Consider the following 12,962-nt stretch of genomic DNA (forward strand, 5'->3'; position numbering starts at 1 on the left):
CTCCTTTGTTTGGGTGTTTTCTTTGACCTGAAACCATAATCACATACAGGAGCGTCGGGAGGTGAAGGGACGTGTTTATGCGGTGGTTTTAGAGCTACTGGCTGCTGTGCGGGGGGGGCCCTCCTGGGTCACGCGCTGGCCGCAGCTGGCCAGCCCCCGCCCTCCCCCTGCGGAGCTGCGCCCTGGGGGAGTTGCCCAAGGTCCCCGTGAGTGGGCGGAGGACCCGGGATTCCAGGAGCCTGTGTTCGAACCACAGCTACCCACACTCATGCCTTGACTCCATCCTGTCTCCAGGCCTAGTTTCCCCCATAAAAATGAAAGGATTTGGGTAAATCTGATTCTAGAGCCTTAGCTCCAGGGTACTTGGACGCATTCACACACCGCCTTACACTCTGGTAGAAACACACAGATGCGTGCGCAACGGGTGTAACACTTCAGGTAACAGAGGTGGGCGTGCAGAAGGGTCCGTCGGCCTCGCTGAGCACCGGCCTCCTGCAGGGTCTCGAACTTCTGCTCTGAGCTGCGGGTGCGGCTACGGTGGAGCCCCTGGGCAACAGCACATCTCCAGTTCTCAACAGAGGGTCCCCGCGTCAGTGACGTCAGTCCTGTGCTTGGTTTGCCCCGGGTCTGCGTTTCATAAGCAAAGGGCACACATTACTGTTATCGGGAGAGGGAGGACTGGTGAGGTGTCTGGGGTTCAGGTCGTGGCAGGAGGTTGTTCTCGAGGGTTCACGTTGGTCTCGGATTCCCAGACCTCTTTGTGTCCGCGGCGTGGGGCACGTCGAGCTGGCTCTGCGGCTGCAGGATCGGGCTGTCTGGATCTCGAGGGAAGGAAGAGTGCGCTAGGGCAGCGTGGTGAGCAAACAGCTTCGAAGCTTTGAAGAACACCCTAATACGAGCTGTGTGCGTCCTAGTCACTGTCCTTGAACTAGAATAAAAAGCTTTCCTAACAGGCTCTTATTCTTGGCAGTCAAGCAATTTTGCATTGAAATGAAGATTGAGCATATTTTGCAACTCAGCATGGGGACAGTAATCCAGAGCTGGTTTGGGGGACATACGCTCTTCCATCTGCCCCCTGGTCCCTCAGTGCAGGGACCACCATGGGGCTCCTGTCCGTGTCTCCCTACAACAGGACTTTTCTCTAGTTCTGCAACTCACCCACCAGGTAGCCCTTCGTGCCAGGCTGGTGACGCCCCCCCAACCATGGCCCCTCACACACCTGGAATGGCCCCTCACTGAGCCCTCCTCCATTCACCCCTGGGAGTACCATCTGTTCCTCCAGGACCAAGAAGACTGCGAAAGGGACCCAGCCCACTGCTGAGTGTCACAGACCCCGGTGCTCAAGCTCCCCAGGTGGGAACGAGCCCCCCTGGGCCAGCAGGTGGGCACCTTTCCCAGCTGCCCTCAGGTGAGCTTCCTCTCCTCCGCCCAGAATTCTCGGCGAATGTCACTTTTCCCAAGGCCTGACCCTGCATCCCCCCCGGACCGGACAGGTCAGCGCACTCTGCCAGCCCTGGTTCTGCCCTTCCAGGGGGCCCCCGGCTTCCTCACCAGCTCAGAGGAGCAGACCCCACCACACCTGGTCTCTAACTGCTCCTGGCACACGGTGCCGGCGGAAAGCACAGTCAGCTGACTCAGATGAGATCAGGTGCACATCGGCCTGGAGATAGAGGAACAAGTAACTGAGGTCACTCATGCACTGGACACAATCATCGGTGTGGGTAATCTGTCACCACCAGGTGGGGTGCCTAGGAGACTCTCACTGAGCTGCTTGGAAGTGGCATTCATGCATTTTCTGTCCTTGCAAAAGCAGGCACATGGCTCCAGCAGACAAGGGCTAGAAAAAAATGAGAATTCTAAAGGAACATGTGAATTCCTCTATAGTCCAGGTCTGGACAAAGGCTTTTAATCTACAACTCCAATTACAGACTTGGAGAACGTATTTGTAACTTATTAAGGGTTAACGCTGCTAATGTATAAAGAACTCTTAAAAGTGGAGAGAAAAGGATGAAAAATCCTATTGTAAAATAATCAAAGACCTGAACACAATCACAACAATTATTAAAATGCCCATGTAACACTTTTTTTAAAAGATTGATTGATTTGAGGGGACGCCTGGGTGGCTCAGTCGGTTAAGCGTCTGCCTTCGGCTCGGGTCATGATCCCAGGGTCCTGGGATCGAGTTCCGTATCGGGCTCCCTGCTCCGCGAGGAACCTGCTTCTCCCTCTGCCTCTGTCTCTCTCTCTGTCTCTCATGAATAAATAAATAAAATCTTTAAAAAAATAAATAAATAAATAAAAGATTGATTGATTTGAGAGAGAGAGAGCCCACAGAAGGAGAGGGAAAGGGAGCAGCGGGGAGCCCGATGCGGGGCTCGATCCCAGGACCCCAGGATCATGACCCGAGACGGCAGGCAGATGCTTCACCGACGAGCCCCCCAGGCGCCCCTCCACGTAACAGTCTTCATGAGAGAAGAGCAGAGTGAAACCGCGCCGAGGCCGTCTCCGTCCTGCTCCCCTGACAAACGTCCGGAAGCCTGTAACCCCCCAGTGGGCTGGGAATGCAAACAGGTGCTGGCCCTGTGCGGGAACTGGTGGCCTCTCGGGTCCACAGGCACATGGCCTTCCAGCTGGCGCCCCCGCTGCACGGGGACCACGAGCACAGAGTTGGCAGCGGCTGGCAGGCAGGTGGTTGGCAAGTGAGCACATGATGGAGGAGGGGACTCCTCATCTGATTCAGGGCTTCCTGTCACTGTACCGTGCCCAGCTCACCTCTGCAGGCCCCGGGCCTCCCTCGCCTGTCCATCCCACCTGCCCTGGCCTCCACTGCGGCAGCTCCGGCACCAGTGTCCAGCCCGGGGGGACCCACAGCCGCCCTGGGCGGGGCAGCACACCTCCCAAGCCCAGGGGTGCCCGCCCCTGTGGGGTGGACTTCGACCCACTGGAGGAGATGGGAGACCTGGAAGCCCAGCAGGCCGCCTGGCCAGCTAGGTCACACCCCGTCGGGCATCTTCTCTCCCTGCCTTGTCCCTTTTTCTGTCCTCACCTGCCAGCCTGGGATGGCACCCCCCCCCCATACTACTGTGCTCAAGAGTGGGACTAGGCTAGGCTCTCTTCTGGGAACCCAGTCTGGGAAAGCCCTAGGTGCTGTGGTCTCCAGGCCGGCCTTCCCAACGCCCCCAGGGGAAGCCCGAACCAGGAATCCTCCCGATGGTTGAGGTTTGACAGCCACGCGTGGTCCTCTGCTGGATCTTCCATGCAGAGCCTCAGAGAGACAGGTGACTGTGTGAGGACCCAGGTACCTCACACCCCCTAGGACGCAGAGGGCTGAAGTGGGTCCCCCCTGAGGATGGCCCCGAACCTGTGGATGTTACCTTACTTGCAAGGGGACATTTCAGATGTGATTAAGCCAAGGGTCTTGCGTTGGAGCGGTGATCCTGGACTCTGTGGGGGGCCCAATGTCATCCTAGGGTCCTTAGAAGAGGAGGCAGGGGTCAGAGTCAGACCAGAGAGGCTACACTGGTGGCTGTGATGTGGGGGGGCCACGAGCCAGGAACGCAGCCCCTCTAGAAGCTGGAAAAGGCAGGGAGTACATTCTCCCCGGAGCCTCTAGGAGGAAGCAGCCCTGCCCGCCTATCTTGACCTGTCTGCCCTCCGCGCTGGGCGTGCGTCAGCGTCGCTCTAAGCCCCTGCATCTGTGGAAGTGAGTTACACCAGCCACCCACAGTCGTCCACCGGGAGGGCCTTGCGGGCCCGAGAGGGGGCATGGGAGAGTCCGCAGTGGGTTCGAGAGGTGGAGTGTGACATTCCAGACATAAAGCGATTCCCATGTCCTCTCCCACCCTCCTCCGCCTCTCTGGCAGGCGAGGAGCCTGGTGTTCCTGGAGGCTGCCTGCGGATTTACTCACAAAGGTGTGGGTGACTCACAGTGGGAGCTCGGTACCTGCCCGGCCAGTACGACCAGCACTGTCACCACCAGGGGTGAGGGAATTGAAACCCAGGCACTGGAACCCAGAAGGAGCAGTGACACGCATCAGTGGCTAAAGCCGGTTCTCCGAGTCTGGCCTGGAGGGGCTGGGGAAAGGGAGTCCCACCCTCCCCGGCACCCCTGCCCTCAGGCGGAGCTCACGGGCCAGGAGTCCCACCCTCCCCGGCACCCCTGCCCTCAGGCGGAGCTCACGGGCCAGGAGTCCCACCCTCCCCGGCACCCCTGCCCTCAGGCGGAGCTCACGGGCCAGGAGTCCCACCCTCCGCGGCACCCCTGCCCTCAGGCGGAGCTCACGGGCCAGGAGTCCCACCCTCCCCGGCACCCCTGCCCTCAGGCGGAGCTCACGGGCCAGGAGACCCACCCTCCCCGGCACCCCTGCCCTCAGGCGGAGCTCACAGGCCAGCCCCCAGGGCACAGAGCAGATGAGAGAGAGGAGACCTGGGCCTCAGAGCGGGGGTCAGGTCAGGTCCGTCGGGCAGGCTCATTCCTTTAAGAGGGGGGGCATGTTCAGGGCCTCACTCCCATGCGTCTCAGCAATCAGCACTGCTGGGCGGGCAGGTTGTCCGGGGGGCGAGGGGCTTCAGGTACTAGGGGATAATTAACGGGGAGTTCCTCACAGGAAAAGAAATCACTGCACTGCAAAACCATCATCAGAAAGAGATTTATTTGTGGATGGATAATCATGAGTCAATAGCACACAGACACGGACCTTACAGTGCTGGTACGGACTTTATTAACATCCACACACGCACAGGAGGTAGGGCTGGAGACCCGGGGCTGCCCAAACCACCCCCTGGGCCTCAGAGACCCTCCCTCCCTCTCCCACGCAGCAGCCGCCGCCACCATCTGAGTTCATTTCCAGGAAGGCCCAGGCCAGCGCTGGTCAGGCTCTGAGTCAGCGCCTCGGTCCTCCTGTCCGTCCAGTTTTGCCATCATTGGCCAAAATCCCAACTAAAATTCTAAATTAGAAAGTATGCAGCTGGACAGTCAAAAGCATTCAAAACGCCATCCACACACTCGTCATCCTTGGGGGCTGGATGTTGTACATGAGGGACTCACCTCCCGCGCCTAAGAGTAACATCTACGCTGCCAGTCAGGACAATGGTCCCAGGTATTTTGTGGGGGGTCTATAGTCTTGCTGCACATTTTGCTTCCCCTCTGTTCTCTGGGATATGCTGAAGGCTGAGACCAGGCCCAACTCTCCATTTCTTTCCCTGGACAATCACCCTCCTCGTGCCAGGAGCTGGGTCCCACGTGAGAAAGTAAATAGAGTGGCTTTGAAGCCAGGGACCTTGTTCCACAGCTCAGAACAGTGTGGGCGGCAGGGGGCACCCCAGCTCCCTCCCCAGACTGCCCGGCTCTGCAGAGCATGCGGCCCAGAGGTTTAGGGTGGCAGGCTGCCCTCTCCGTTCCTCAGCTCAATTCTGCAGGGCGAAGGGCAGGGACCCTTGCTCTCTGGCTTCACGGGCAACCTGCGGGACAGTGAGTGACACCCTGGCCAGGTAAGTGGCCCACAGCCTCAGGAAGGCCTTTCCCACCAGAATGGGCTTCCGGATGCAGAAGGTGGAAACCTGCCCCATACTGGTGTGGGGCCAAGGGCGGGGAGGAGCTGCGGTTGACCTTGTTCACCCCCACCTGAAGTTCATTGGCAGCCGGGGCTCAGAGTTCAGGGCTCTGCTGGTCTCCGACAGTGGGAAAGGTTTTAAAACGTGTTTACCCTGCCAGAATTTTAAAAGAAAATGCTGGGAAGAACTTTCTGTTAATCCAAAGTTTGGAAATATTCTCTAAGTCGGAACTAAAGTCACTCATCAAATTCTGTCTTAAGCAAAGGAACACATTGTGTCGTTTGTGAGTACAACCTCAGGACAGGCAGGAACGTGGTGGTTCGTGAGACAATGATTAATCAGCATCGGCACACAGTAAAACAAACGGTTTTGTACTGCGAACCACCTGCACAAGTCCACAGGGAGACATGCGCCCTAGCAGCCTGGCATTTTAGGAACCTGGCCAGCCCGCTGCAAGCACAGCCCCTGGGGAGCAGACCCCAAGACCGGGCTCCAGTCACTGGAGACTTGTGCACTACTGAAGCGCCCCCAGAGGGGTGGTGAGCTGTGCAAGCACAGAGGTGGGGCCCAGACCCTGCCCATTCACCCCCTGCCGGCAGAGGCTGCAAGTGCAGGGCTGGATTCTGCAACCATAGTGAGCTCTCTATAAGATAAACACGCATGGGTTCAGGACACTTCTCACCTGCACAGACCCTCCGACTGCTCGACTGCCCGTGCCACACAGTGACCACAGCACAGACACACACATGCGCACACCAGCTCTGTGGCCACATGCGTGCAGGCATTTGATCACTGTGCCCCTGTGCTTCGGGGGTCCAGCCTCACCAGCGACCTCGGGGCAGAAATGAAGTAGGAGGTCTCCTGGGGGAGTGTCGTCCCTCCAGACCAACCAGGCCCAAGCGCGAGGCTTCCGGGCTTGGGGCAGTGGACCTGGCCTCCCAGAGCTGCCCGCCCAGGGATGGGGGTCCTTCTGAGTGCCCAGCCAGCTCATACATCTACTGTGCTTCCTCTATGAACACACAGGACCTGGCTCTGTAGGGAAGTGTTAGCGCAAAGAGCTGCACGGAGTGAGTGACAGGATGAGAAGGGAGGCCCCCTGCAGCCTGGCAGCGGGAGGTGGCATGCAGTGAACACTGGTGGGCTCCGCAGCCATGCCCCTCTGGTGGGCAGAGCAGAGTCTGGGGGCCACACGTCTCCCACCTAGACTCAGACGGCGAGGACCACACTCACAGCGTCCTGCTCTGCGCATGATCCCCTCTGCCCACTCAAACTTCCTTCCCCGATTTCTGGCCCAGGCAGGTGCTGGGGTGGGGGGTTCCCGTCGAAACCCCGTCCCACGGGAGATGTGCTTAAGGGACGCCCAAGCGACCAGGTGGGGGGCAGAGAAGGAAGACAGGGACTCCCGGCTCTTCTGGTGTGGGAATACAGAGTGCTCACAGGGGGCCTCTGATTCAGGAAGGTGTAGACCCGAAGCCCCAGGCAGGTGGTCCCATCAAAGGGCAGGACGGGTAAGGAGAGGGCGTGCTCATGGTGCCAATCCAGCAGTCAGAATGCTGTCACCTCCTTTACTGTACATTTCATCTGGGATTGAACATGAGGTCAAGCAAGGAGGTATGGCGGAGTCAGGAGTGGCCTCAGGACACCCAGTGATGCCAGGGCCCAGCCGCCTGGCCCTGCTCCCCCCGCCTCCTCCCCAGAGGCAAGGATTCACCCTGCCCTCCATCTCCAGCACACAGCATTACTTTTCCTGCATGATGGAGGTGGGAGGGGATCGTACATCTGCACTGAGGACTCAGGCATCATGGTGCGGGCAGCGTGCTCTGGCCTCCGGCCGAACATGAAAAGCACCCTCCTGGGCGCCTGGGTGGCTCAGTTGGTTAAGCGACTGCCTTCGGCTCAGGTCATGATCCTGGAGTCCCAGGATCGAGTCCCGCATCGGGCTCCTTGCTCAGCAGGGAGTCTGCTTCTCCCTCTGACCCTCCCCCATCTCATGCTCTCTCTATCTCATTCTCTCTCTCAAATAAATAAATAAAAATCTTAAAAAAAAAAAAAAAAGAAAAGAAAAGCACCCTCCACTTATTCATTAGGGCACTTTCGCCAAAACACACTCAGTCCACTGAATAATTAGATGGTGTTTTAAAAACTGGTTACAGCAAGTTTAAGAACAGGACAACAAAGCATCATTTGTATCATCGCTGACATATATTACAAAAATAATGCAGATTAACACGATTACCTTAGCAGAACTTGACAATGATTTGAAAATGGTTTTTAAAAAAGGATATTTTGTAATTCATCTTTAAGGTCACAGAAGCTTTGAAAAACTATTGAAATCTGTACTCTGATCATAAGCGGGCGATTAAGGACCAATACATCTCTCATCTCAAAATATATAATTATTACTTTGCATGTTACTAAACTATGGAAAATAGAAACAAAGATTAATTCTAATTTGGACCCAACCTGTATAAAAAAACCACTGCTAACGACCATGGTGGACTTCTGGGTGGGAAATTCTAAGCACTGACAAGCCAGGGCCTCTATGTACACAGAGGACTGAGCCTAGGATCGCATGGGCTCAGCAGCAGCACGGGACACACACACCTTGCTGGGAGCTGGAGGGTTGGACAGTCTCCCACAGAAGCTCCCAGGACCCTGGGATCATGACCTGAGCCGAAGGCAGACGCTTAACAGCTGAGCCACCCAGGCGCCCCTGAATGTTTCTACAGGAGCCCCGCACTCTGCAGAGGCTCTCAGGACGCCCGGGTCCCGCTGCCGATGCAGAGGGCTCGACACCACCTCTCCCAGTGCTTGGGGCTTCACAGTCAGAGGAGACAGAGGAAAACGTCCTGGATCCCGCCAGAAAGTTCACGATGTGACAGGAAGCTTTACGGGTGGAATAATCATCCTACATATAGTAAAGGGAAGTAAAGGAACTGAGTGGAACACAAAGGCTAAGCCTCTGAAATAAAAGATAAAGAACAGGGAGTCAAACAGTGTTTGCGGGGTGTGCCCCATGGCTGCCAGACACACACAGTGAGCCCTTCCGCCCTACACCATAGCTCCGGGGAGGCTTTTCCGTCATCCCACTGCGGAGACACACATTTAGATTCCTTCCTGTCTTACCCTTGCTCTCGATATTAAAAAAGAGAGGGACAAACTTGCTGGCTGGTGGCATGGCCGTCTCCCCAGCTCTGCTTGGCAGTGACAGGCGGCCAGGCTCTGCCCCAGGGCTAAGCGGAGCCCGGTCCTCAGAACCCGGACACAGGACAGGGACAGATACCCTGACCTGCGCCCGCTGTGGGAGCCACGAACCACTGAGCCTGTGCACAGGCTGTCGGGCACTAATGCGTAAGTTAAGACACTCAGGACGTGGACGGACTGGGAAGAAAGAAAGTGGATGGATGGGGCGCCTGGGTGGCTCAGTCGTTAAGCGGCTGCCTTCAGCTCAGGTCATGATCCCAGAGTCCTGGGATCGAGCCCCACATCAGGCTCCCTGCTCAGCGGGAAGCCTGCTTCTCCCTCTCCCACTCCCCCTGCTTGTGTTCCCGCTCTCGCTGTCTCTGTCTCTGTCAAATAAATAAATAAAATCTTTAAAAAAAAAAAAAGAAAGTGGATGGAACAACATGGAGACCAGCATTTCTTGGTTTCGGGGAGTCTTCATCGGAGTGAAGAACACGGCACTGAGGAGGTGGCAGTGGTTCCGGAGGCCACGGGGAACTGCCGCAGAAGGGGGGTGCGGGTTGCAGGACAGGACCTGCATGTGGGACATACGCAAGGGGCTCCCCGGGGAGGGCCTGCTTTCCCAGGGGCCGCCATCTGCCCCCCCATCCTGCAGGCTGTGGGCTCCCGGGAGAGGTGGACCTCTGTACCCCCCCGAGTAGGGATGGGGGCTCGGGGGCCGGGTGCTGAGAGCCTGGAGGCAGACTGAATCTTCAGGATGGGCACCACTCCCTGCTTGCAGCCACACCTGGGGGTCCTCAAACTTCTGGGCAAAGTGGGGCCAGAGAGGTCGCCCCAGCAGTGGACAACCAGCCTGGTGTCAAGGCCTAGGTTGTGGCCTCTACCAGAGGCATCTGGGAGCTGCTCCTCTGGCACTCTGCCCTGGCCCCTCCCTGAGGTGCCGACACCCTCTCCTGTGAGGGGCAGGCACAGCTGCAGCTGGCTTTTCGAGGGGCCTCTTGCTTCCTGGCTTCCGGCTGGCACAGAATGCAGAACCGAGCAGGGAGCGGCAGGTATCCCCCGCTGCCCCCCCGTACCCATCTCTGCACGGGCACCACGGCTCGATGCATCTGTTCCCGGCAACTGGGGGCAAACACAGTGCGTACTCGACCTGCCGTGCCACAAAATAGGGAACACAATGTGCCAGTCCTCCTACAAGCTGTCCTTGACCCACAGGACTTTTCCTCATCTCCATCACGTCACCCAGCAGGTCCCTGGGCCCACGGATGGGCATGACACATGCAGACCAGCCTGAATGTTCAGGGTCCTGGAAAAGTGCCCCCCAGCATGACTGCACAGTGCCTGGGTGTGCCGGGCCAGCTGCTGTCAATCTGTCCCCGCAGGGAAACCTTCCCTGGTGACCTACCCAACAGCTAAGTGACAAACAAAATGTCTGAAGTGGGAGCAGAGAGGATCAGGTCAGAAAGACAACACAGATTTGGCATAATTCTTCCAGACGCAAATGGTTAAAACCCAAGTCTTCCTTGGGGACACACAGAGCCCGGGCTTCCCCAGCCCCAGCCCACTTGGGACGGGACACACCGCGCCCCAACAGTAGAGCCGCGGGGAGCTGCATTCCCCAAATTACAGATTTCTGTGATTGCTTTGCTACTTTTGAAAAGCACGACCAGCACGTTTTCACAATAAGACCAGTTGATGCTGGACACTCACGAAATAAAAAAAGACCAAGTTTCAGTCACAGCTCTAAGGCAGACGCTACATGTTCACAGGACAAGGGAGACACCACACGCCGTGCACTGGGGTGCGGAACACGGGCCTCACAGCACTGTGGCCTGGACCACGATCTCCGGGTTCTCGATGTCCTTTTTGCTCTGGACCATCCTCAGCTCCAGCTGCGCCGGGCTGGGCTTCAGCCCTCCCACTGCCTGGGCTACAGGACAAAGCGTCAATGACAGGGACAGAGCAGAAGCTACCCCGACGTTCCTCCCCCCTTCCCTTGCCTGAGCCCTGACAGCCCACACCACCTCTGGAGTTCCCACCCCGGGCTCACACCCCACAGGCTGGCCCTGCCCCTGCGCGAAGGCCAGCGGTGGCGGCAGGAGCCTCAGAGACCCCGCTGCCAGCACCAGAGCTGTCTCCCCGCTCCCCCCCCGCCGCTCTAAGTGCCAGCCACCTCACGCGCCCTTGGCCCTCTCCAGGAGGTACCTTTTGCACATTTGATGGTCCGCTGCAGAACGTGGTGCATGGCAGACACGGTCTTCTCACAGGCCACCTGTGGGGAAGGGGGGCACAGGAGATACACACACCTTGTGGCTCCCCCATTCCCATGATGCCCAGAGTCCGCATAGGGTCTTCTGCGTCCACAGCACTGTCTCCACCCAAGTCACCAGGGCACTGGCTTTACCATCACATGCTCCCCACCCTGCGACGGCTCACCACAAAGATCCTGGGAGAGCTGGGCAAATGCCTGCGTACTAAAATTAACCGCCTCCCTCTGGCCCGTGTACTCTGGGGAAGGGCTGAGACTTAGGACCTGTCGATATTGTCTGGCGTGCAGTAGGTGCTTAATACAAGTGTTTCTGGAATGAAGTAGTTGTAAAGAATCTACACGGAAAAGAGCTCCTACTCCAGAGTTGGCCAAAGTCATTGCTTGCTGGCGTCTCAAAGTCAAAGACTCAGGGCTTATCAGGAGCTGGGGAAGTGAGTGGAACGCCCTCCCACCCAATTCCAGACCCAGGGCTGTGCTGAACCTGGATTTAGCCTCAGGCAGCCCGGCAGCAAGGCCTCCACTGGGCACCAGCTGGCCAAGGTGCCCTGTACCAGACAGAATGCCCACGGCTGCCAACTAAAACAGCAGGTCTGTGCTCACCCTCATCCCTGGGTGTCGGGGGCCAGGGGGCACTGGCCAGGACACAGCACATTAGGGCTTCACATCACAGCACCTGTCCCTGAGCCCTGTAGGCAAGAGGGGCTGGGCTCTGCCCAAGCCCTGCGTGTCACAAGTGGGACTGATGTGATACGGAGGGCGTGGGCCTGCCCCCAGGGGGAGACAGGGCCCCTCCTGGTGTCCAGTAAAGACAGCTTTAGGGGAACCCACTTCCAGATCCCAACTCGAAGTTCCTCCTTCCTCCAGTGGACCCGACACAGATGAGGCATGCTTTGTCTCTCTTAACCACCCCTCACAGCTGCCCCTCCTGTGCACATTCCAGAGATGGGGGCCTCCTCCTCTGCCACCACAGTATGCAAAGAGGGGCCCAACGGCTGGGGTGGCCTTGTGCACAGCGGGTCTCCAGTTCTGTGGTTCTAACAATGCTGAAGGAAGACACAGCATGACTGATGTCATAAAGCAACTACACTGCATGCGGTGCAGAAAGAGGTCAGAGATCGCGGCTGTCACTCCTGAGCTTCCCGATGGAACACATGGGAAAGACCCCCGACACCCCACACCCCAATTTACCAGATCAGTAGCAACCGCTCCCCTTGCCCAGCAATGCCTGCGCAAAATGGCTTCCTCTGTACACACGTGCATTTGTGGACTTTTACACACGATGTGGGAAGTGGGGGGAGAGATGGACACACAGACAACTGCTAGCAAGAGATGAGCGTCTTTGCAAGTCTGACTTCGGAGCCCTGTCCCCCATCCCTCCGAGGGGGCTCCCAGCCTCTGAGTCTATCGAGTCACTGGGGCAATGACATTTCAGGGCAAACGTTGACTGGGCTGCTCTCCTGGGAGATGCTCCCAGTTACACACTCACTGAGGCCACAGTGACCCCTCTCAGGCCTTGGCTCACACCCCCGGGACTTCGTCTGGCTCAGGACTGCCCCGTAGCCGGACCCGGCCGACTCCAGCATGGTGTACGCAGTCCTCCTGTTTAAGCCCCTGCAGCACCCAGATCGTCCCTGCTGGAGGCAGGGAGGGGGCTCATCCTGCTGACCTTGAGGTTGTTGGGGTGTTTGTGCGTCCACGCCAGGAGCATGGCGGCGAAGAGGTCCCCGGTGCCCACAAAGACCGCATCGACCTTGTGCATATCCATGCGGATGCGTTCTGTCACCACAGAGCCATCGGGGTTCCCTGGAGAAGAGCACGGCCAGTGGGCCCTAAGACCCTGGGCCAGCAGAGCACTGGGAACTGGCCTGCCCCCCTCCCCGCTTCTCCCCTGCACGGTGGCAAGGAGGGCCAGTGTTGCCTCTCAGGGGCTCACTGGGACGGACGCCCCATCCCCAGG

At 58.0% G+C, this 12,962-nt stretch overlaps 1 protein-coding gene across 1 annotated transcript in view; it reads right to left on the reverse strand.

Moving 5' to 3' along the window:
• Positions 1 to 4,633: 4,633 nt before the first annotated feature.
• Positions 4,634 to 12,962, reverse strand: part of PDXK (pyridoxal kinase) — a 32,389-nt gene continuing 24,060 nt past the window's right edge. The window contains exons 9-11 of the mRNA XM_036099001.2: positions 12,672 to 12,808; positions 10,942 to 11,008; positions 4,634 to 10,666 (exon numbers count right to left, since the gene is read on the reverse strand). Coding sequence (XP_035954894.1) covers positions 10,554 to 10,666; positions 10,942 to 11,008; positions 12,672 to 12,808 — 317 coding nt within the window. The 3' untranslated portion in view covers positions 4,634 to 10,553. The remainder of the gene's footprint in view (positions 10,667 to 10,941; positions 11,009 to 12,671; positions 12,809 to 12,962) is intronic.

The sequence above is a fragment of the Halichoerus grypus genome, chromosome 1 (assembly GCF_964656455.1).
Source record: "Halichoerus grypus chromosome 1, mHalGry1.hap1.1, whole genome shotgun sequence".
Taxonomy (NCBI): domain Eukaryota; kingdom Metazoa; phylum Chordata; class Mammalia; order Carnivora; family Phocidae; genus Halichoerus; species Halichoerus grypus.